General features: G+C 41.6%; 2 protein-coding genes across 6 annotated transcripts; one reads left to right on the top strand and one right to left on the bottom strand.

Moving 5' to 3' along the window:
- Positions 1-476: 476 nt before the first annotated feature.
- LOC139466676 (tektin-3-like) lies at positions 477-21539 on the bottom strand. Of its 5 annotated transcripts, none has more exons than XM_071248291.1 (10): positions 21462-21539; positions 5865-6038; positions 5216-5394; positions 4885-4970; positions 3868-4005; positions 3540-3610; positions 2967-3110; positions 2527-2749; positions 2251-2405; positions 477-1818 (listed from the first exon to the last, which is right to left on the bottom strand). In XM_071248291.1, the coding sequence occupies exons 1-10, from the start codon at positions 21530-21532 to the stop codon at positions 1587-1589; spliced, it is 1473 nt and encodes a 490-aa protein (XP_071104392.1). In that variant the 5' UTR covers positions 21533-21539; the 3' UTR covers positions 477-1586. The 5 variants fall into 5 exon arrangements, with proteins under 5 accessions (XP_071104392.1, XP_071104393.1, XP_071104396.1 ...); XM_071248292.1 differs by lacking the exon at positions 4885-4970 and adding an exon at positions 4568-4653; XM_071248295.1 differs by lacking the exon at positions 21462-21539 and adding an exon at positions 18520-18603.
- LOC139466677 (tektin-3-like) lies at positions 18877-25340 on the top strand. Its single transcript, XM_071248296.1, has 10 exons — positions 18877-18943; positions 21925-22074; positions 22350-22528; positions 22746-22831; positions 23044-23181; positions 23486-23556; positions 23845-23988; positions 24210-24432; positions 24742-24896; positions 25006-25340. The coding sequence occupies exons 2-10, from the start codon at positions 21926-21928 to the stop codon at positions 25235-25237; spliced, it is 1377 nt and encodes a 458-aa protein (XP_071104397.1). The 5' UTR covers positions 18877-18943; position 21925; the 3' UTR covers positions 25238-25340.
- Positions 25341-26228: the final 888 nt, after the last annotated feature.

Below are 26228 nucleotides of genomic sequence, written 5' to 3'. Positions count from 1 at the left end.
TTCAGTTATCCGGATTTCTACTTCAATGATTCTAGGCAACAGATAATCTAGTTATCCTGGGGCTACAGGTTAATAAATAGTATCCTAAAAAAATCGAGAGCATCTGGAAAAGGTAACAGAATAAGTAACAACTACGACGCAACTTATTAATACCATTAAGCCTTTTCGTCCAATCTTTTCGTAATATACATATATATACTTTGAAAGTTTTGCTATATGGTCATCATCTGCTACCTGTGGTATTGTAATGGACCTGTGGCGTCCAGTTGTAGTGACATTGTGAGGTCACCAAAATGGTAGCAAAGGCAGGTCGGATTTTGTTTTAAAAGATAACTTGTTCCAGAACATACCGACGGGTGTGTCTTTACATCTTTACGACCTACATGCCTGTCTCCTTGTCTAAACAAGTTGTTAATTAAATGCAAATCAAATGAAAGGTACACAAATAAGAACAAGAAAATAATTCTGATAAATTTATTGTGCAAACGTTAGCTGTACAAATTTTAAGAGTTTTCAGGGAAGGATATTTTACAAACCTCCAGATGCCAAGCAATAATATCTTACAAATACCAACCAACAAAACAACATCAACATAAACAATTCGGTGAAACGCTAGCCCTTGAAACATATAGTCACTGAATGGAAACTGTAATACTGATGCGGTCTGATAACTGGAATGATCGAAAAGCCAGAATTTGTGTCTACGCATGTCAGCTGGTCATGCGCATAAGTCACCGGATGTCCAGAGCAAGACGGCAAGGTCTTACGTTTTGTTCCCCTGGAGCAGGTCAATGTCGATGGTAATACATGAAAGACAAAATGGTGTCTATTGCGACTGTGTTTGTCGTGTGGGCCTCTCAGTTGGCAAGATTAAAGTAGGCATAATACTGTTGGAAAACTGACCTGGACAAAATACTAAACTCATCCGGTGTACTTAAACAAATTCTGAACAGATTGTAATGATGGTATGAGTAAGTGACTTGGGTTGGTTACAAAGCGTCATATTCTAGCATACACTAAGACTGATTTTGATTGGGCAATATTCTACTCACGGCACACTACGGGATACAGTAAATCAACATGTTTCAAATCAAAGACAGGAAAGATGCAGTTCTTACAATGAAAGACACATGTTTACTCTCTGGTAATAAACTATTTCAGAATTTAAAAAAAAGTAAAGTCAATATATTAGATACATCTCCGCCCGAAAACAACAAATCAAAACACTGAATTGGTACCGGTTCCTGGGGTTACATATGTGTTCATATATCACAGTAATTGTGTGTATATACAGATTATCACATGCTTCAGTGGAGTAGGTGACCTCCACTACCGGACTATTGTATAAAAGCTTGCGGACAGAAGATGTTGAAGGGCATTACACATAATATATCGTGAGAAAACAGACATGTTCACAAGTACCAAATAATTTGCAAAAACACAATACGTTTTCACACGTATCCTTCAAATCGGTCAGCTGACCTAAGTCTGTCACAGTGCAGTATGATACAAGATGCAAATTGTTCAAATTTCCTTGGGTAGAAATTGAGCACAATTATGAAAATCCTAGGCTGGTGTGCACGTCCCTAGCAGGTAGGCATCTGGAATATGGGTCCAACTTTGGGGTCCATGGGGAACCCTTTCCTCATTCCCATACACCACTGGGAGTCGATGCGGAGACTGTTGTCCTTGACGGAGATGTCGTGTTCCAGAGTGGCCTTGGTCTTCATGAGACGAGCCAGAGACAGCTCGGAGGACTTGAGACGCTCCTTCAGGATGCGGACAGACTCGCGGATCTCGTTCACCTCACGCTGTAGTCTGAAAACACAACGGAGGTTCAAGAGGGGCGCCGTAACTCGGGTGATAACGATCTGATTACAATACTTGTGTTACCAGCAATCAAACTTTAGGAAGTCTATCCCCTAAATGTTTAGTTTTACAACTTACAACTGATTTTGCATGTTCCTATAAGGTTATCCTTTACTGCAGAATAAATATACATGTCGTTGTTGGGACTAGGCGACTTTTAGCAAGGTTCCAGCAAGTCATGGTGGGGTCACAAGGCATTAAAGCGCCATTTAGCAAGGGGCTAATCCAGCTCCCCTTCAGATATTGCAGTAGTCGTGTAACTGTCTCCCCTTGTTTGACGCCAATACCAGCAAGTAAATAGAGGCTCTGAAATACATGGAATTAGCCTAAGGATGTATTCTCCCCAATCCAAGAGTGGTTCCATGTTACAAATGTACTCACGACTTCATGACGGGGTCGTTGCAGAGCTCCACGTGGATTCTCCTGGTTCGCTCGTCAAGACGGGTCTGGGCGACCTTCATCGGGAGCTCCTTGTCCTGGATGGCCTTCCTCAGCAGCTCGATGTTCCTCTCCATGTCAAAGATCTCCTGCATGGTCTGGAGGAAGAGGGAGAAGAAAGGGGTTACATGGAGCAGCACAGGCAGCCCAGACATTTAAGGACATCTCCCATCTTATATGACATGAGTCACTATAGTTTTAATGTATATAACATTTTACCCTCTGCAAGTGAGCCTGCAGCTTGTTCCTGGCATCTGTAGTCTCACGGATCCTCGTGTTGAAGTTGTTGTTGACCGAGTTGAAGTTGTTCCACATCTCGTTTGCACATGCACGGAGACAGGTGTCGATGTCGCCTCGCAGTCTCTCGGAAGCTGCCCTCTCCTTTTGGGACCGGGCGATGTTCTCCTGCGTGTAGCGTGCCCAGGACACAGGAATGGAAAGGCTGGGAAAGCAAGAGGGCGTTATTACAAATAAGCAGTATACTACGCGGTGTCCACTGCTTTTATATAGTTAGAGGTCTTTACACGTCATATTACAAGTGTTTCTTTATTAGCAACCATCTATGTTGATATTCTTGTCATGGGAAAAGAGAAAGGGAGGCTTTTGTAAAATTAAAATCACATGGTCATGGCGAAAGAGTCCAAAGAGAGTGAACGTACGTGTTGTCGATGCCCTCAATGCCGGGGTAGTAGCCGATGCCTGCAGAGCTGTTCCTGAGCTGCTGCATGCGGTCATCCAGGTTCTGGGCGTGGTGTTTGTCCTTGGCGTCAATCTCCAGAGCGTGCTGGGCAGCGCGGTTCATCCTGGAGAGGAGCAGACATTAGTGAAGCATTGCAGTACAAGACACAGTGAGAGTCAAAGATCGACCAGTCTTTTTTCAGGGAGTATTCTAAATACTTCTTTCAACACACTTTGTTCTGCTGCTCAGGAGCGACATATATGTTCTTTCATCCATGATGCATTATGAATCCCTTGTTACAACCGGGCCTACAGGTTGATCAACTCCAGTTAAGTCATGTACAACTACTTAGACTGTAAATAAAGAGATTACCATACCCATTAGAAATATCCTCTAAAAGCAGAGTCCGTTGTTCGATTCCAACAATATCATAAGTATGACGTTTATGAATCACTATCGAATAGTGATGATACCAGGGGTTCGCTGAAAGGCGTGGCACCCGTCACAAACACATGCAAAGTCAGTATATTTGCTGAGGTGTTATGTAACTTACTTGAGCTGGACAAAAGCCTTCTCCAGGACCTTCTTCATCTTAGACTGGCACCTCCTGATGATGTCAACTTCCTGGCAACACACAGTGATGGACAATACAGACATGGTACATGCAACAGAGGTTCCTAATCCTTGGACGAGTGTACATGATGCACAACTACATATAACATTATTTGGTTACCTCTTTTGTGCCTTCCATGATGTTCTCTTAACATAGTGAGACAGTGAGTTTATACAGCTTTCGTATAGGAAGGTAATATATTTCATGATGGCAACCGCTTCTTGATTTAAGAAATGTATTGATTGTGTTTGGGTTTGCATCGACTGACCCTGATGAGTGTCTTCTCCACTTCATCATTGACGAGGTCAATGCCCTGCCTCTTCTCCCTGTGCATGAGACACTCCTCGGCCACGTGCAGGGGGTTGGCGGTGTCAGCTAGAGCCTTCTCCAGGGTGCGCTTGTACTCCTATGACACACGTGTGGGCTGGGTAACTAGTGCGCCATTATATATATACACAGGAATAATTCCTGTTACTTCACAGTCTCAATAAACGATAAAAATTGGTAAAGATATTTGTGTTTTACACAAAACACTGGAAGAACATGATCGTTACCGTTCAAATAATATTTGGCTAAAACAGTGCGTCTTTCAGTGCGTACATACGTTACTACCAATGTATAAGATCATGTATAGATTATGTCAGGGGTAATATCTAAGGATGGCTTGATGTATAATATAGGTATATGATTACATACTAAAATTTAGTATATTGTCATATAGAGGCTATGGAAGGTAAAAGAGTTAAAGCTTGTATTAAAAGTGATTGCAAAAAGAAAATCTACGTGCCTATCCTGAAGATGAAAAAATGACAACTAGAAAAGTAAATCTACAACGGCTCTAACGGAAATCCTAAATCAAAGAGAACAACACACATTGACACATTGACAAATCTGTTGTACATGATTCTCCTGGTTTGACGGTCAGTACACGAACACACACACGGACAGCAGCAGCCGACCGACATTACCTTCATATTCTCAGTCTCGATGGCCATGGCGTTAATTTCATTGTTAAGTTCGCTCTTCCAGAAGGTGATGTCATACACCCTCTCCCCTGGTAGTAGGAAACAACACCATTGGTCAACTACATCTTACACCGAGAAAATAAACATCTGCGCATGTGCATATCGTTGAGTCATAAAATACCTAGGCTTAGCCACTGGTTTGATATCTGTTTTCTAAGCACATGAGCATATGTTTGAATGTGTATGAGTGAAAAGGTAGAGAGAAGCGTGTAAGAAGTTAGCAATGAGCGAAGAAGCGCCACACATATGTGGCTGTATACCTGAAGACTACCAGTCTCTCTCTCCACACAATCTAGTTCTTTGTTAAGTTCGCTCTTCCAGTAAGCAATGTCAACCACCCGATCGCCTGCAGGAACAGAGCGGCCAGAAGGCGTGAGCCACAGAACTTACACCCATGTGTTGGTAGCAATTCATTTTACACAAAAAATTAATCATTATCTAAGATAAGTAAAGTTTTTTTATAAGAATTTTATAAATAGTATGGTAAATATGAATATCAAAGTAGTTAATCATAAAGGAGTCGTTAGTTACATGACCATTGCCTCTTGACAAGATGTCCCTACCCCCGGGCAGGCTGGCCCCATGTCTCACCTAGCCTCTTGGTGACGTCAGTCTGCCTGTTCCTGGTCCTAGCGTCTGTCTCCTTGACGGCCCTCCACGCATCAGCTCGCAGCCGCTCGGCGAACGACCTCTCCTTCTCAGACAGGTTGAAGTTGATGTTGTTGGAGAGGGACCAGTCGTTGTGGGAGTAGCGGGAATACATGCTGCGGCTGTAAGGAACACGTCAATCAAACATATCACTGGTTGCAGGTGGACAGATAGCGTGTCTTTTGGCGGGGCTATGTGAGGTCGAGAGGAGTATGCTTACAAAAGATGGGTTTAACACTGATACAATAGTTCAGTTATACAGGGTATGTACTTAAAGTAGGAGTAACGTCATTCTGGTACATGATCTAGACGCTTTCCGCACTGGTACAGACTACAAGTACGGGCACATCCAAAACTAAAACTAAAACTTAAACTTAAACTAAAACCTAGCAGATCCTGCAGACTAAAGGATGCAGTTTTCGGATGACGTCGGCGCCTGGGCAAAACAACCCCGTAGCTTAACGTAGAGCCGTTTAATATCTAATGGAGGGGTGGCTTTTAGTTATTGAGATCGGATAAGTTGAAGATGGGTGGATAGGGTACTGGTAAACTTTGACTGAAATGGTGTGAAGCTTGAAGGTTGGGTACTTACGTGGCTGGGTTGAAGTAGGACTTGGCGTGGCCCATATCCATGGAACGGCCTGTCGCACCAAGATGGCGGGATATGGTCTTGTCAGTGACGTAAGGAAGAAGCTTGGACATCTCGGCTGTCATTGGGGTAGCACTGCGCGTGCGCACAACGGCGGGATAGTCGTAGTAAGACATGCTGGGGGCAAGAGCGGGATGAAATACAGTGACAACATCTGAACACCACATCGGGGCCGTAATGAAGATGTCATGGTTCATCCAGTACACATCATGGAATCGGCGTACTCTCCAATACAACTACACAGAGCACCTGAATGTTACCAACAGAATACTTGCATCAAATAACGGCCGGCAGTTACCAAATTCAGGTTCTGACTTTTACAACAGCCCCAGACGTGCAATTGCCATACACGGAACTAACGCCGATGAAGAGGAGATTGCTTCGCCTAAACTACAGAAATCAACCAGATTTTATTAAATTTTCAAAGGTATCAGTAATTTGCTTTCTGTGAACACAATAAGTAAGTCCAATGTCTTGGGATTACTGAGACGTGACATTGTGTAGGTTGGACAATTGTTCAGGATTGACCGAACTTAAGTCCTTAAGCCGGCATAACACCGCTTGAGTCCCAGCTGATAACATTGTTATAACCAGAATTACAGCCAGCAATTGCTGCCTGAGTGTTCTCAATACCTCCACTTGACACAGTCACTGACTGCCTCACAACCACGCTTTATTCCTCTGTAATTATTTTATTCGTGTACCGATTACGTCTGCTAATCGATCAAATCGAATGTATTCACACAGCATGATTACTCTTGTACTGATGTTACGTGCCCGTGCATTGTGACGTTCAAACGACACAGTTATCACGAACGAGTCCTCCATGTCGGAGACATGAACAGGTTAACCAGGGCCATACTTTGGTGTCAGTTCTACACACCAAGAAAGGTTTATGACACCCAAAAAGGTATATGACATGTCTTATCTGTATGGATGGCCATCATGCCGATAGGGAACGAGATACAGCACACCCCACTTTCAATATTAGGCTTTTGCATTTAATGTCAATCAATTCGTTATTTTGTATAAATACCATAGTGTTAGAAGTCAAACTTAAAAAGAAATAAGTGGTGTCCCCCGCGGTGATATTGCTGGAATATTGCTAAAAGCGGCGTAAAACCATACTCATACTCATACTGAACGTCTTGGGGAATCACAAGTAAGGAGTGCCTTCAATTACTGGCCCACTTTAAAGATTTTGCAATTACGAAATAAGTCAACAGAATAATATTTCCTCCTCTGTCTGAAATTTTGGATCCATAAGTCTGGAATTAAAAATAACGCCTTAAAAGGTCACTTTTGCTTTGCTACCATCATGACTATATGTGTTGTCAAATAATAGACGTCAAACTGATTGTTTTGTCTAATTCCATCATGCAAGGCGCCATCACTGTGCCGTCAACTCAACTTTGGCAAACTACAGCCAGGCTGGTGCCATGTTCAGAGAGATGCCACGACCAAGACGTAGTATGTGTCCACCAGAACGTGGATGTGCACATAGGACAATAAGTGCACACGCTGTTTTCATATCGTCACAGGGCAGTTGATGTGACGTGCAATGGCCCCGGGGTTGTGTTCGATACTAGCACAGCTAGAACACAGATTGGTTGAGCTAATGTTCAATGACTGGTGTTGTCAAAAATTATTTATACATTTAAAACAATCAATTCAGGACAGACTTTATTTAACACGGCCATGGTGAATTATGAGGTTAAGTATATAAATGTATGAAGTATGTCCATTATGTCGAACAACTTGGCTAAAAAGCACCGTGTTTTCATTTATCGAATGGCATGTATGAAGTATTTTCTATTTCTCCAATAACACATTTGAAGTATTTTCCATTTCTCGAATAACATATTTGAAATATTTCCTTTTCTCGAATAACACATTTTAAATATTTTCTATTTCTCGGATAACCTCAACTCAACACCAGGAACACACATAGTCAGGTGGTAGACATAACCCTATCCTATGTACATAAGCCGGTCGGTCTGCGACTGACGCCACAGGTATCGTCCCCTGTATCTGTAGATGATAATTACAAACTTGGTGCACGGGACTGGTCGGCTGTCACAGACACCACTGCATGAGATGTCACGAGAGACGCCATGGATACATCCACTCACAACATCCTTATCTACATCATCTTATCTGACGCCAGAGCTTCATCAGCCGCGACTTCCACATCGTTGTTTTATTCATCACCAAACACGTCAAATTAAGAAGTCGGTTCTTACACATGAAATTCAATCAAGTATCATCTACAATATTATAATGAAGTCAAGGCGATATGACCAGTGCATTACGTTGTATGTAACTACTATCAATTGTCAATGGTAATATGTTGAAGTCATATACTGATGTCCATTGATGCCAAGTCTAGCACAATGGTCAACTGGCTTTTGGCAATACCTGCCATGTACTATAATGAGTGACAGAAAGACTCACCGGCTCATGATTGCTGAATGACTTAAGCAATATAAACACAACGTCTGATGTGGTCTGCTGTGCTCAAACGAAATGCTTCTGTCGTCTGCAAACCTAATCTACCCGAGCAACCATGTTGACATAGAGACTTCCTAGCAACAAGTCACGTGAACAGCGCGCGCAATATCACTTCCACTTCCGGTGAAAGTGGCTTTTAAAAATAATGAAGTATGTAAGCAGATTTGTCTTAGCAGCTTACATAAGTTCAGGCATCTCGAAATATTTGCCGCCCTTTTCCCAAGTGCCATCTGCTCATCGGGGCCTGACATAACAATATCATGATCGTTTTCAAGTGACGTCAGCTCTCCAGACTAGAGATCGGCGTCTCCCTCGTCTCCCCGTATGTTGCTGGGGGAGGTGATAAAGTATTGCATGATTTATTTGCCTCTGCCAGAAGGGAGATCAACATGTCATATATCTCTAGATAGGACGGCACGGGGCCCTCGAGATGTACTCGAAACGTCTAACTGATACCTCACTACAATGGTCAAACTTTTAATTACCCCGAGCAAGGTCCTAGGTGGATGGAACAGTGCCTACTAAATAGTATAGTTTCGATGAGGGTAAAGCTTAATGAAGGCTTAATGATTCATGCGAGGGGAGGTCATCTCTGATCCATCGCCTCCAAGAACTAAACGTAAAGGTTCCACGAACACGTTATCGTAAGTATATAAACTTTCCTTTATGGTTCATTTCATTCAATTAAACACTTCAAATTCTGAAATGATTTCTCTAAGTAGATATACATTTAATTTTTGTGGTTAAAAAACAAACACTGTTTATAAATAAAAAAGACATTTGTGAGTACCATGATGCGATACATTATATATAGGTAGTAAGGAACACAGCCACATAGCCGGCTATCGTGTATCGATCAAGTGTTCAATCGACTCCATGGCAACAAACGACGTTGCTAGCTTGGCTTGAAAAATTAAACAGAAACGTTGTCTAATTACTCCCTTGCTGTTGTGAGCCTCTTATATCCAAACATGATAAAGAGAAATCAAATCCACCGTGGGCGGTCCTCTATAAGGTACATGGTGATACATGTATGGAAGGACGAAGCATATTTCAGAGGTAATAATCAAATGTCTTGAATTCACAAAGATGTAGTTTATCATTGACCATGTATACACTATAGTGAAGGCTGATCGATGTGTGTATTAAGATAAGAGAGGTCGTTAAGTAGACACACAAGACACTATTCTGCCGTTTTCGAATGTCACATGGGCGAATGATGACACGTTCGGTGTATTGTCAAGTTTTTGTCACGTCTCGTATATAATTAATGTTCTATTCATAAGAGCTAAAACCTGTTTTCTTTCCCTGCATCCCTATGTGTTCCAGTTGGTTTGCTGGGACCCCCCGCGAGACCCATGGGAGCTGGTTGCCTTAGCAACCTACACAACCCAGCATCTTTACTTACTTCATATTCAAATATTAAGTTTTTAAATTGATATTTGTTTTAAAGACTTGTATACTGGTTTGTTCTTGTTGAATTCACCAGTAATCCTTCTTATATTTGCTTGTGATCTTTGAGAACGTGTGATCGATTGCTATCCTTGAACATATCATAATTCAAGACAAGGGTATAGTGATTGATTAATTAATCTGAGTGACTGCACGTCACGTATAGGTACCCAGGTAACAGAATATAGGATCCTAGGGACGTTCAGTTACCCTCAGCTGCCCTTGACATGACCAAAGGGGCAGAGGTTAAATATGAAACAATTTACGAGCGCGACACAAGATCCCTGCTGACACGTAACCTCGCTTCAGAAGCACTTGAACAGCAGTAAGTGTTTGTACTGCAATCATGAAGGCTTACAGTATTAATTTGTATGAGTAGGCTGATGGTTCAACGAGCAATAATCAGTACACGCCGCCCTTGTTGGGAGACGTGGCGGTTTGTTGACAGTTGGTCTGAGTGTGAGGCTCTAAGGAACTGTTCTCACGCAGATATCCCCAACCCATGTCCCTAGTCGCGAAACAAAACCTTGATTTGAATGAATTGCCCATTAGCTACATGTGTATCACAATACCAAAGGGAACCATTCACCCGTACAAGTATAGGACGCACACGTTGTACGTTAAAGAGATGTTATTTTTTTTCTGAACTGAGACCTCGACGGTTTTTTTTCGGGAAGCAAAAACTAATTCAGACTCGGAAGCAACTGTAGCGGCATAGTTTCCGCAAAGAGAGATTGCTCTTTCGTAAAAAGACGAACTATCATTTACTTTATTGAACTATTTCAAAATAGATTCTTTTACCGAACAGTGCCATAGTAATGTTTTGTTTGTTTATTTTTTATGGCCAAACAGCACTCTGCCAACACATTGCCAACATGAAGTTCTCCATGAACTGCTCAGATTCTCGTGTCCTTCTGGTACACGTCATCCTCATCTTAAAGCCCCACCCTGACTATAAATAGCCCGCAAGGTGGCGGTGTTTCAGTTTCGAACAATGACTGACAATGTAAACACAACCGAGTGTCGGGAGAGGTTTTTTGAAAACCATACGGGAACCAGATCACCATTGACCGTCAAACTTCGTATCAACTTGAATAACAAACCATGGATACAAAAAATGGCTCCATATCAAGATATAAGTAAATAAATTTTCTGTAGTTTTATCATAAAAAATCGAATCGATCGTGTTTGGCGTCTGCTTCAATCACAGTGGGCGGAGCTTAATTACGTTAGCGCTATAAATAGCAAAGCACATAGTCATGTGACACATTTAATACATTTGTGGTCAAAGTGTATTGTGTTGTATATTTTTACGGCAGAACATCAGTTTCGGTTAATGTAACAGTAACGATACTTAAATACGAAATTGACGACGCGATTCTTTCAGTTCTATCCGAAAATTACAGATACTTGTTTAGTTTTGGTCATTTGCATTCAACAGTTAGATTTATGCCACACAATAATCAGTTTATATTCATAAAACGTAAATTATTACAGATTTTTCAACTAATGTTTAGGAAGGGGCCTAACTTGAAGCACAAGAAGTTACGCCAATATTCCTCAGCTTGACTACAATAGATGAATATGTCACGTGTATCAAAATAACAATGCACATAAGCAACTGGTAAATGAGTAACGAAATATATTTCATGATTTGACCTATAGAAGGCGTATCCAGATAATATTGTACTTACGATAAACGAAAACTCCAATACACATATTCCAAGACAACTTTAATTATGAACTTCCTTCACTTTCACAGAATTTTCACACACAAAACTGAGTTTGATCATTAGATCCACACTTGTCTCATGTATGTTTGTTCGGGGTATTTGGATACACTTAGCGCACAAGTTTTAAAATACAATCTGGGATCCCTTTCCCGTTTTGTCCACACCAATCCTTCATCTGCTCAGAGACCATATAATATTATATGGTCTCTGATCTGCTGCAACGTTTAATTCCGTTTCTTCAAGTCCAAGTATCTACGATCTCTCCAAACACTTCGTCCAGAAGCAATGTGCTCGAATCGACGAATTTCTGCAACATGGTGGCCGCACCATTCCTTAACTGCGATTGCCTGTGCCGTGTCGCGCATGGTTGACAAAAGAAGGGCGAACATAGATATTCGGCTTCATCTGGTTCCACAATGAAATCTAGCTGTGACACTGATTCACTAATCCAAAGAATCGTCACTGAATTTATCAAAGTTTCTGTTGCCCTTGCAAGGGCGGGAAGAGAGGCGCCATCTTGTCGATTCGAGTTGTGAATCGGAATGATGTCAACTTGAATTGGAACTTTCTCCACGATAAAGTCACCAATGGCATAATCGAAATGACTTAAGGCTCCTTGATTATCTCGAACAATTCTTCGTCAAAGTAGGCTTCACATGAAAATCTTCTGTTGCTCATATTGAAGACAAGCGAAATTGCAAAGATCTTCACAGTTGTAAGCAGCAACTCGATGCGCTCATGGGGCGTGGTTGCTAGGAGATCGCGTGGTCAGAAATGCGAAAATAAAAAGTTTTAGAAAGTAATAAAAGAAATACCCAGTGCAATGAAAAAGTGCCATCTAGGGGATATTTTTTAATTATAATATTCACGAAAAAAATAATATTTTCTAAAAATGCAAAATGATTTATTAATTTATCCCAAGGTCGTAACCCTGATCACATGGTGGGTATTTGGAAGAAATCTTTGCGATGACGCCGTGAATGAGGCCGTGTGTATTACATTGTTGAATTCAACTGCCCAGATATTCGTCATGAATGGAGAGAAAAATGTATCTGAGAGAAACATTGTTGCTTTGAGCTTCGAGACAAAACACGACTGCCAAAGTAGCAAGCGACCTGAATGTAAGCTTGATGAAAGTAATGATGAAACCCATTTTCACGCACATGACAGAACTAATGTGAACAAATATTTATCTGAACATCGTTTCGAAGTCTGTGAGGCTGTCCGTATTTGAATATTTTTATCTCCATTCCGACGTGAAATAATATAATGTCTTCGTGTCTCAATTTTGCTGCGGCAGTGGAAAATTGCCCACCGATCTAATAAAAGAAATACTTCTACATCTACAACTGCACCGTCATAAAACCAGGTCAACTTTATCTTTGTTCCGTTGTTTATTAAAAAATCGTTTCCGAAGCAAAGCGAATCGATCTACATCATAAATTAATTCATAGACTTGATTCTAGTATCAAGTGTTTATTTAAAATGTCATAAAATTACTTACACAATTATTGAAAGACATTTTTTGATAAGTCATATATTTTATTTCGTCCGCCCGCTCTTTGATTAGTTGAGGCTTGAGGGGAGAAACACATACAAACAATATAGATGGCCGTATGCAAATGACACTTGGCATGCCAATCAAAAGGGATCTGGGTCACTCGGAACCGCCAAGTTTCACGGATCGAGTTACTTCGGCACGAAGAGCTTCATCGGACAAGTGAGACTTTGTCAAAATACATTGCTACTGAGCAATGAAAAAACGACAAGAAACTACTTTGATCAATTGAAAATATTTTTGACCAGGGTTTTTTACACGATCGTTGTCATCCAGATGAGGCAAGACGAACACAACGAAGAAAAACATTGTTGAAATCACCGATTGCCGTATATATTGTGAGAAATGCTACTTATAAACTGCAGATATACCGTACACCACAGGATAACGATTGGTGCCCCAACACATATTATGTTTCTTGTTCATTTACACTGCTCATATGCATTACGACAAACATATTTCGTTCTAGTCTAGAAATCTAGAACTATAATTTGTGTGTTGGATAAATCGTGGACATTCACACGGTATCATTTTATGAAGATGTGAAGACGACATGGCAGGTAGGTTTTGAAACCAAAGATGAACGCGTTTGTTGAAAAGTCTTGTAATCGTTTGTTAGATATTTATATTACCATTAAAACTTACGTCCTTGTTGTCAAACGGCCCACGTGGGTGGGTGTTTACATGACGTCACCCGTTTACGCATTAACCAATGAAATCTATGTGTTTATGATGACGTCATATTGACCTGTCAGATCACTTGTATAAGCTCTGCCCACTAGAGTGCGGTAGTTACTACCGCAGATGGGGCTTTAACACCTTGGGGACAGACCGGAAGTCATCATTCACTCATAGATCCGCGAGGGTGTTCTGATGGGGCCTCACCCCTGGCAGAGTGCAGAGACAAATCACCGACTTAGATCACTAGATCAATACACCTCCCGACACGCGAACCGGCTACCACTGGGGCACACTGGGGCACACTTACATACATAATGTACCAACTATTTCCAGTAGAATAGCAACTCCGAGAGAGTGACTGGCTTTGTGTAAACTACACGTGTGTTTAATCAATTGTGATAGCATTGCACGAATCGTTGTTCGTGTTATAATCAATGGTAGTTCTGCTAAATATACAGTATTGCAAGACTCTCAGCCTATCAATACATCCACGTGAAAACTTCCAAGTATTCTCAATACCAGTACGACATAAAGCAATCAGTATGGCTAACTTGGATTATGGCTAACCAGATTAACCAATTTTACTAATTCATAACGGTAGGGATTGACTGCGGCTTTAACCGTTGTCTTTAGGGACAGGCTGATCTTCGTTTGTAATACCTACAACAGAAATATCAATACTTCTCAATAGTTAACTTTCAAAGAGGAACCCTTTCACACCATTTACCCTTTCAAACCATTTTACCTTTTCAAACCATTTTACTATTTCACACAATTTTACTATTTCACACCATTTTACTATTTCACACCATTTTACTATTTCACACCATTTTACTCTTTCAAACCATTTACCCTTTCAAACCATTTACCCTTTCAAACCATTTTACTATTTCACACCATTTTACTATTTCAAACCATTTTACCCTTTCAAACCATTTTACTATTTCACACCATTTTACCCTTTCAAACCATTTTACTATTTCACACCAGTTTACCCTTTCAACCCTTTTTTACTATTTCACACCAGTTTACCCTTTCACAGCATATAAACGTTAGAAGACATTCCCACTTCCCAGACTGACCATTTGTGAGCCATTTTGTATGGCGGTATTAGAAGGCAATCCCTTGACGGTGACTTATTTGTACGTGCTTCCGTCGCATTGTGGCTGTGTATTCTTGAACAAACCCAGTAATACATTGCAGGTTTATACTGGCCCCAAGTGAGATACTACATGGGTCTTTCACGCGCTTAAACAATAACCACAATACATGTGACATTTGGATATCTACACCTGCGTTCCTGTAGTCGTCGGTCACAGAGAATTGACCCAAAAGCGGTTAGCGTTGTCCTCTACAATAGACCCCGTAATCTCAGCAACACAGGCGCGCTGCAGAAGGTCAGGGCGTATGTAATCACACCTACAGGAACAATAGCTCAATGCAACAATACTCTTTAACTATAGCAGTCAGCTCGATAGTATAACTACATGTTAACCTTATGAATCCCGGGCTATTTGTAACACAGCATATGTTGATATTATTCCATGCAAATCTCATAGATAGGTATCACAGCTTGGGAATCTTGCTCGTCTTAGCCAACATTTGTAAACGAGTTTTGTGGCTATGAATATAGCTGTCAGCGCCCTAAACTGCGCCAGGGAAGGACGTGTTGTAGTGTGTAGAGGACTCCCGACCCCTCGGTGTTACCTGTCTCCGTGACGCGGTACTCACGGCGAACGTCACCCACTGGGAGGGGACCTGTTCCCGGGACTGACAGAAAACAGCGGCCTTTCACGCGATCTGAATGGTGATTCAACAACCATATGTCTACCCTAGTGTGTCTATAATTCACTGCTTAATCGCACGCCTTTACCTCGCTGCGAGGGATGACGTGACCGAACCCCATGTTAAACTACCCGGCTCTGCTGTACAATGGCGTGTAACTATAGATTAATGATTAAATAGTTGTCCTCACATGTGTTACGGAATAGCATGATCAGCACGTTCGGCTTTAGCGCTTGGGGACACTATTTTTTAACTGAACCGTTCCATGTCTGATATCAATAACTGAAAACTAATCGATTTTACACCGCATTAGTATATTTACATCTAACAATATTATTGTCAACAAACGTTGAAAGAAGCACGTTTTGTAATTGATGTCGACATGCGTTGGAAATGAGTTTCGGGTTGGGGTCGGATGGGAGTGACTGTGCCGTGATGTAGAGTTGGCGTGGGGTGTGTGGGTTGCTTGTTAAACTGCGCTTTTGTGACTTCGTTTGTCTGGTGAGTGAGTTAAAAAGTTAACGTCACATCGGTATTATTTCAGCTATATAGCGATTATTGTTTGTCTTAGGCTCACGGGAACAAGTCACTTTTACCAAGAGGTGTTCCTACATGTGCAATGTATCAACTATACCAGAAGCGTGACGTCTCTATAGGTGACTATTAGGTCGGTATAACCCCAGTCTCAGTGCATGATATAAAACGTGTGTGAAAACAGCATTACTGGAAGCACTCGTAAACTGCAACTCTCAATGTCGTATGTGGACCGGTTATTAGTACTTGCCCTATACTGATTTTCAGCACAGTGGTAAGGTGAATAAAACTCATCAACAATATATGCTTGTTTACTGTCAGCACCAGTGCTTGATGTCGCCCTCATCCCTAGATCTGCATTGCCCAGCAGGCACACACACGCAGTCACTACTCGCTAGGTCTGTTTCGTTTTGTCTGCTTTAAGAATTTGTAATTTGATTGAATACTTTTCTTGCGTATTGATCAGGTTTAACGCATGAATAAAACATTCTGAGTTCTGGACTGACTTTGTTGAAAGACGAGTATTATATATATATTGTAAGAAAACATGACTTGGTCACGCAGGAAAGGATTTGATAGTTGAGATCAGATGCAAGCCAACAGGGGGTGTTATATTAAAACTAACATATATTTACATCTATAATACAGACATATATGACGTAGATTGTACGAGTGACTTTCTAAGTATTTGGAGTCCACAAATTGATTGATTTGTTTAAAAATATGTTTTATTCAATATTTAATTAAACTGATTGCAAAAACGCTATTCAAGTTAGGAAACCTTCTCCTTGAAATTTACATTACCGTATAAAAAAAAATGAAATTGATAACTGTGCTCCGAAGACAAAAAAAACAGGAATAGAAAATATGAGCGATACAAAAAGAAGACATTTCAAATATATATTAACTTACTATCTTATCACAGACTGATCAAAAATTGTTATTTTGGTGGATATTTTCTGTCGTGAGGACTAAGCATACAATAAAATAAAAACACATTCCCCCAAAGTATCTTTGATCCCTAACTATTTTTGTTCAGTATACATTATGGTTCCACGGGGTTATCTAGATTTCACTGAAACGTCGATGTAACATGAATCTTGTGATTAATTATTGACAACACTATGCCCACATTTCACAAATAGATACGGCGACATGTCTGGGGTGGGTTTGAGACTAGTCAGACATGACGTGTGTCTGTAACCTGTACATATCGACATTTGACAGAATGCCCGCTCTGTACTCAGTCACTCGTGTATCACATGCAATCAGCACGAGACAATTGGCGCTATTATGTAAGGGAGATAACCTATTGTTGTATTGATCAAAGAAATCAATAATGCTATTGACGGGTATGGTCCCAAGAACAAATAAACTTAATCCTCTGCCGGTAGATCCGGCCACTTCACAGATAGCCGACAAACGACCAGTCAACAGAAATAAACTTTGATTTACTGTGTTAGTTGATCATATAAACATCAGATTTAATGCCAACATATACAGGATTGTGTGAATTATTGGCCCCTCTCTCATGAATATGTACTGAACAATCAGTGATAGTGATCTCAGTTGAAAACTGGCTTTAGAGAATCACCAAGGAAATTGAAGTGGTTTTTCAAGCCGTGGTCAGTAATACAATATATTATTTGCTTATATTACATATTTGCCCTGAAAACGTAGTATTAAATATATCACTGTGAACGTGAAATCATGACATTTCACAAGACATTTGACATGGAGGCATGACATTTGACATTTAAAAAACTATCGTCAATCTTGAGAGATCTCGTTGCCGCACCCATACATGACAGTGATAAAACGAAGTTAGATCATCTTAGGTCACTCAATCATTGATTTCCACGTGGTATTCATGGTATCTGACTGCGTCTCGGAAGAGATCAATGTAAATATGAATATAAATTTAATATATCTACTGTCAACGTTCTACCCGTCGACTGCCACCTTATCTGTGTGGCCTGCGGGAGATCGCCCTCGCGCCCAACAGTCCTAACATACGTTTACACCAGCAATGTACATAATCGTTTCAATATATATAAGCAAAAACATCCTTACCCAATTCCAGACATACGAAATAATTATAACAGGAATACATCGTTATTTCAATAAATTAAAGTAGTTACAAAAGGTTATCAAATGAAATATATCACTTCGCCTTGGTTGCTAAGGACATGGCGTCTTGTTGCTATGGGTCTGTGGCGCCAAATGAAGACCTGTCATTACATCTAACAAAGTGGATTGTGCCTTACAATATGTTTCTTTGCATAACGTAATTCAATAATTAATAATTAATAAAATCTAGAATAATAACGCGAGTTGAACTCACCTGGAATAGAGACGGTAGCGACTGACGGAGTAAGGTGCAGAGCGTTAGTGTGACTAGCTAGTCGGCCGACTGGGTCTTTGTTAGATCGTTGCCTCGATATCGCAGGCTATTTATACGGGGGCCAATGATATGCCTGGCTTCGTGAACTAAACTGTTACTTACGCCATGTTACGGACATCGACAGTATTACCCATGTATGAGAGAGATTAAAATGCATTGTAATTTGAATTAATCCCATATCAACTGTTTTGCTTAAGCCAGATTTCACGCAGTGACGGTGTAGCTAGGCCTGTTGTTAAGTGGACTAGGGGATAAGAAGGTAACTCTGCCTCCAAACCTGGTATATAAACGTGGGCACTGTTTGTCTCCAGCACCCACTCTCCCAAGTCCCAGTCTCCACTCAGGATAACCTGTAGCCTGCAAGGTAAGAGAGGGTCACCATCTACCCCTTGAACGTCGTTTTGACTCTGTATAACTCGCTTATTGGATCATTCTAAAAAATAGATATATTCTGAAACATTTCTGGCGAGGGGTTCAAGTATCTGAGATGAACATATGTAACAGAGAACAAAACAGTTGTTAAATTATAGTTATGAAATATAATAAAAAAGAGCCCAGATACTTTCTTCCTGATGCAGCAGTAATCTAGACTTGCCTAGTTTGAGTATTTGGGCTGTATTGGGTATATTTGCTTCAGAGTCTGTATGACAGACTAAGGGTTCCCATTCTGTGGTTTATTCCAAGAACATCGTCGGTGCCTATAACATCTTTGAGTAATTGCATTCTGATTCCTCCGTGAAATTAGCAATCCCAGTACGTATCGTCAGTATATTGGCTTTAGGAAGGATCAGCGAGTTTAATAATCAACTTTTTCATCTAGCATCTATATCATTATCATTGAGTTTCATGACAGATATTGATAAATGTTATATTTCCCTTCGGTAAGTGGCGTTATTTTACATGGCACAATAGTACAAATATTTTGGTCCATCTTACTGGTGTTTTTTGCAAAAAAATAATTAAACCGGTTTAATGTAATGTTAATAAAACCTCCATCTGTTGCCACTAATCAAGTGCTACACATATCTGATGTGGGGTGAGACGGCTCGCAGCTGGCGACTACACACGACCCATGCAAATCCCCCCACGGATTCTCCCCCAGGAATCATCTATACAGATACAACAAGTGTATGCTAAATTAAAAAAAATCGATTTGCCCACCTAGATCGATGTTGACATGGGGTCTGGTTTAACAACAGAGCTATACTAGTGGTCACTCACACTTGGCATATGTCCCGTTGTCACCTCGGCGCTAGGGCAATGGTCACAGTTAGGTATAGCCCACACCTAGATAATTAATTCTTTACATTGTCACAAAACCTAAATATTTATCAAACACAAGTAAAGTGGATAATTTTTTTTAAAACGGCCTCTCAAGTTTGTTAAGTGGTAGAGTAACTTTGAAGACAGGTCCAGGACTTTTCTAACAAACAGAATCAATACGCCTTCTTGTTTACTGAGCGATAGAGATGTCAACATGAAATGCCTCATCGATACTTAGTGAATTATTCAGTGATCACATTGATCTGCTATTGATCGCATTAGTATCATCATTATTATCGGCAGGTTGTATACCGTGTGGGAATATATCACAAAAGTATATTATTTTTTATATCTTTCTAACGTCCGGCACTATGATATTATCGAATAATAGGAAACCCCAGCAATGTCAACTGATGCATTTCAGTTAAAGATTCCTGCAACTGAATCGCTGGTGTTATAACAGCAGCACAGTCTGTCTCCGAGAGTCGAGCTACCAGTGCATTGATCACTCCAAGTCGAAGCGACTCACAATATACCTCCGCCAGATTAGATCTCTCTCATTCATTTCGTCACGGATTAGCGCTAACCCTTGCCCTGGCTTTCATTCTCGACAATTGAATCGTGTACGATCGGTTTACTCTATGGTGCCCCAATACAAACATTGACTGCAGAATGCACGAGTCAGTCAGTCGGACCATTGTTGGAACTCAACTCAGACCATAAAAAATATCTAGCGTTAGTAAATCAGGTTCCTAACAATATTGAATAATGTACAGCGGCATTATCACAAACCCACTTGAAGACATGCACACGCTGGTAACTATGTATATAATCTTGTGTTGTTGTTAAGTGAAGGGAATGGTAGTTAGAATTAGTGAACCCAGTAAAGAGTGCCGCCTGGCACAACTCCCACGTCAAGAAGGGAGGTAACTCTCATTCTCTACCATGTTCCAATGGGCCTTCTTTGACTAATGTCGCCTGTAACATAACTAGTCTATACTACATCCACGGTATTAATGTTTCACCGAGTGTATGATCTATTAGCAGGTAGTTAAGTTAGTTAAAGGCTCTAATATCCCAACAAGTAGCAAATCGTATCACAAATACGCTCTCTCCTACCCAGCATTCCTTGCTGTAAAGCTATTATTGCCAACTGATCACCGCGCATCAGTGTGAAACACGATATAATGAATGGCACACATAGAGAATGTTGATAGGCAGAGCCGAGTCAGTTCTGTAGACAAACGTCATTGTGTTTACAATGTGTGTTTCGGTTTAATTGATTGTAAATATGTGATCCATTTCAAAACTGTTTTACCAAACCGAAACGAGTGATCATATTCAGTTTATCTGAGATCAAGCAAGGGAACATCGCTGTATCCCACACAATACAAATACTCAAATATTGTCAACAGTTAACCACTAACGTCTTGCAGCTTATCCGGTATTCCTGATCTTAGATAATTAGGAACCAAATCTGGATTACTCGTTAAGTCCCATGAGCAGTGATTACCGTCGCAGTAAATGACTTAACTATGTAGGTACTCTCGACACTTGCTATAGAAACAGTGGCCATGACGTCATGGGGGACTGACAACGATGCATGGAAAGACACTGACCTGCTCGTGACCTTGAAAAACGGCAGTCTCCACATCGCTGGGTACCGTGGCTCTACTAAGATTATAGCCATGGTGTTTTCACACCCGGCTGCGCTTCATGCGATTACCAGTTTGGCAGTTTACCAAGTTTGATATCCAGTACGGGGTAATCCGATCCGGGTGGAAAGTTGGGGGTAGGAATCAGGTGGAGCAATAATCGCGTTCCGATCGACACGTGATTAAGAGTTCATTCATCGATGTGCCTATCCTTGCATAAACGGAGCTGGAGTTGATAAAAGACAATGTATCAATGTTCAGTTCAGTTCCCACTTCTAACGGGTTTCCTTATGTCCATCTTGCGGTATTGCCAGCTCAAGCTGAAACTTAAGCCGCTTGGCTAACTTGAATGGAGTTTGATATTTAAACCATGTGAGAAGACCTTAATTTCTTCAATGTTAACCATGCCACCATTTCCCCCCTCCAGCATGTCCTCCTACGACTTCCCATCCGTTGTCCGAACCCCCAGTGCCACCCCAATGACGGGTGTTCTACCCTATGTCGCCGACAAGACAATCACCCGCCATCTGGGTGCAGCAGGCGGGGGCCATGCAAGGTCCTACTTCAACCCAGCCACGTGAGTACATCTACCTACACCTAAACTGTCTCTGATTCCCCCTGTATCCCTTGATGCTTTGTAACTCCCATTGTAATGAACGATACATGCATGATCAGCATAGCCACACAGTACAAAGCCCGCCCATCTCCGTCTGAACACAGGGAACGTACGGACGGTGCTATCCTATGTAATTGGGCAGACCTTTACTCATTAGTTGCCACATACCTACTCATTTATCAACGTGTTCATCAGCTGCCATATAACTAATTATTTATCAACCTGCAAATCAACAGCAACAGTGTCAACGCTCGCTACACCCATTCCGACTGGTCCCTCTCCAACAACGTCAACTTCAGTATGTCTGAGAAGGAAAGGGCGTTCGCCGAGCGGGTGCGTGCTGATGCCTGGCAGACTGTGAAGGAGACGGATGCACAGACAAGGAACAGACAGACTGACGTCACCAAGAGGCTAGGTGAGTCAGATGGTCGTAGACTACGTCACTCCGACTACCGACGTCTCTGTGACATGTTTACCTTCGTGTCTATGACATATTTAGCCGATCTGTCTGCAGACATTGACATTTACTTTACATTCTCACATTTACTCATGTAATATTACAAGTTATCACAAAGTGCCGCCATGAGATTTGATAAAAATCATTTTTATATTTTGTCTTTCTATCCTAACAGGGGATCGAGTGTATGACATCGCCTTTTGGAAAACGGAACTCAATAATGAGATCAGCGCTATGGCCACCGAGACTGAGAACCTGAAGGTGAGGAATGGTGCCGAGTGATGCCGAGTGGTGCCGAGTGCAGGGTGTCCCTTGTTCTCCACCTTAAGCTAATGAGAGGCTGTGTTAATAAGATGGCCACATGTATAACATTTTTAACTTAATCTTATTACGATGAGGCAAACTGGCCATAATAACCCATCCTCTATGTTTTCACCTTGAATCGCACATAAAGATGTTCCCATATATTCCAGGAGTACAAGCGCACCCTGGAGAAGGCTCTAGCTGACACCGCCAACCCCCTGCACGTGGCCGAGGAGTGTCTCATGCACAGGGAGAAGAGGCAGGGCATTGACCTTGTCAATGATGAAGTTGAAAAGACTCTCGTGAAGGTCAGTCTGTGAACCAATTGCCAAGATAGTCCAGACGCTAACCGTCTTATAGCCCATTTCACCTCGGTACACCCAGCCCGCAAGTAAAAGTCCGGGACACCGTGACAGTCACTGAGTCAACTACTCCCCCCTCAACGTACCTGTAGATTAGCGTCTGCATGCTAGTGTCATTGCCAGTAGTGTAATATAGACACCTGTATAACTAGCGTTGTGTGACGCAACACTGTGTAGTTATGCCATCAAAGAATTAGGAACCTCTGTTGCATGTACCATGTCTGAATTGTCCATCACTGTGTGTTGCCAGGAAGTTGACGTCATCAGGAGGTGCCAGGGTAAGATGAAGCAGGTCCTGGAGAAGGCCTTCATCCAGATAAAGTGAGTACCTTACACAATAGGAAGCAGTGATTGTTGTTTTACGCCGTAGTGAGCGATGTTACAGCTCTATCATGCCGGCTGATCAGTAATCAAGTCAAGTTCAATCAGGTAGTCATAACGTATTTAGCGGTGTGACGCAATCATGGAAGTCGTACCTGTAAGCCCCTGATTTTTGAAAGCTCTCCAACAACTGTTTATATGAGAGGTAGTATTTTACCGTTTGCTCTTGGAGTCAGTACTTCCGGGGTATCAACCACCGTGGTTCACTGGTTACCTTCTCCCCACCAGGATGAACCGCTCTGCCCAGCACGCTCTGGAGATTGACGCCAAGGACAAACACCACGCCCAGAACCTGGATGACCGCATGCAGCAGCTCAGGAACAGTACTGGCGGCATCGGCTACTACCCCGGCATTGAGAACATCGACAACACGTAAGTGTTATATCTTGTCACATGTAATAAAACATCGCTTAAGACGTCCTTTCAACCCAACTGTTCAGAGTGACATATCTGTTACTGAGGTTTTCTCTGTTCTGTAGAATCACCCTCCTAGTATTATCTTGTCACATGTAATAACACATTGCTTAAGACGTCCTTTCAACCCAACTGTTCAGAGGGACATATCTGTTACTGAGGTTTTCTCTGTTCTGTAGAATCACCCTCCCCGTGTCCTGGGCGCAGTACACCCAACAGAACATCTCCCGCTCCCAGAAGGAGAGGGCGTCGTCGGAGAAACTCCGCGGTGCCATTGACACCTGCCTCCGTGAGTGCGCCACCAACATGTGGAGCAACTTCAATACTGTCAACAACAACTTCAACACCAGAATCCGAGAGTCAGAAGACGCTAGAAACAAACTGCAGGCTCACTTGCAGAGGGTGGGTTGCTTTCAGTCACAGTTGAGCAGGGAAATATGTGTCGTTCTGCAGTGGTGCCGTGACAAAACAATTTAGTTTTGTTAAGTACAATATCCGGTTTTGAAACAGCTTGAATTTCAAATGTTCGGATTTTACCGTTTTTTCTTGCATTACCTATGTCACAATGGCTGGCGACAAGTTGAATAAATCTTCCTGTTGTGAAAACAGGAAATAAAGTCAATTTTGTTTTCATCACCTTATACACCAAACAGGTAACGTGACCCTCGCATACAGTATATCTATATATGCCTCTTCTCCCTCTTCCTCCAGACCATGCAGGAGATCTTTGACATGGAGAAGAACATCGAGCTGCTGAGGAAGGCCATCAAGGACAAGGAGGCGCCAATGAAGGTATCCCAGAGTCGTCTTGACGAGCGAACCAGGAGGATCAACGTGGAACTCTGCAACGACCCCGTCATGATCTCGTGAGTATATTTCCTGTAACACTACACTGCATTTCTTGACGAAAATATAAAAACAAAATATGTAGTCCTTATGTCAATGAATGACAAATATTCCTCTCCTTAATTTCAGACTGCAAAATGAAGTGCGCGAGATCCGCGAGTCTGTCCGCATCCTGAAGGAGCGTCTCAAGTCCTCCGAGATGTCTCTGGCTCGTCTCATGAAGACCAAGGCAACTCTGGAACACGACATCTCCGTCAAGGACAACAGTCTCCGCATCGACGCCCAGTGGTGTATGGGAATGAGGAAAGGGTTCCCCATGGACCCCAAAGTTGGACCCATATTCCAGATGCCTACCTGCTAGGGACGTGCACACCAGCCCAAGGATAAACCGACTCTAGTCAGTCAATCAGCATTTACTCACCTGAGTCCTAGTTAACCTGTTATACATCAGCAAGTACATTGTAAATTATCACACCGACCTGGTCTTTTGACCTTGTTAGTTGAACATGTTTATCAAATAAAATGTGATAAAACAATATGTGGTTTGTTATATTCTTTGGGAGACTGAATAACCCGCTGTGATCATTCCCTGAAACTACAAGTAAACCACACTGGTCTTCATTCACGCTCGTCCGTTTCAAGTTTGACGAGCAGCTAAAGTAATACTAATTACTTTATGTTTGGAAATCAGCGATCAAATTCCCACATGTCCGAGCTACAGGTTTCTCCCTGTGCCAGATACATTGTCTACTGTCGCATCTCCCATACTTGAACAGACTAACGATAGTCGATAGCACTACACTCACTTTGTGAAACGTGCCTTGAGCACAAGTCTGATACTGCTCTGCCTTCCTTGGTCACTATCACATAACGTCTGACTTGTGAAAACACATGCCTAATGCAGTAAAACTTCAAACCAGAACGCAACAGGCATCCCGATATATCAATAACACTTCTAGATTAAAATACACTTCTAGATTAGTGGCGTGGCTTCACGTTGGGAAAACAGTGTTACTTTTAAAAACAGAAAGTCTCGAGCTGCCTTCAAAAGATTTGGACCACAATTTAAGCAAAAGAAGGCTTGATTTTTCTAGTTGGAAACCAAGCTGTGTGGTCTTACACACATATCATCCCACAACGGGAGCTTGGATCAGTGATAAGTGAACATCATTCTGCATTAAGAAGTATGAGTACAGAAATGAGAATGAATGGAGGTGTCTCTCAACATTTATCTATTATTTTCGCAAAATCGTAATTCATAAGTGATAGACAGCGACAGTTACATTGACCGTTGTCATCGGTACAAACAATCATTATTCGCCTTCACATAATCAACGAAAGACCCAAGCGAG

Source organism: Haliotis cracherodii, unplaced genomic scaffold (genome assembly GCF_022045235.1).
Source record: "Haliotis cracherodii isolate W230 unplaced genomic scaffold, xgHalCrac1.p SCAF_19, whole genome shotgun sequence".
Classification (NCBI taxonomy): Eukaryota; Metazoa; Mollusca; class Gastropoda; order Lepetellida; family Haliotidae; genus Haliotis; species Haliotis cracherodii.
This window is presented reverse-complemented; position numbering and strand designations above follow the sequence as displayed.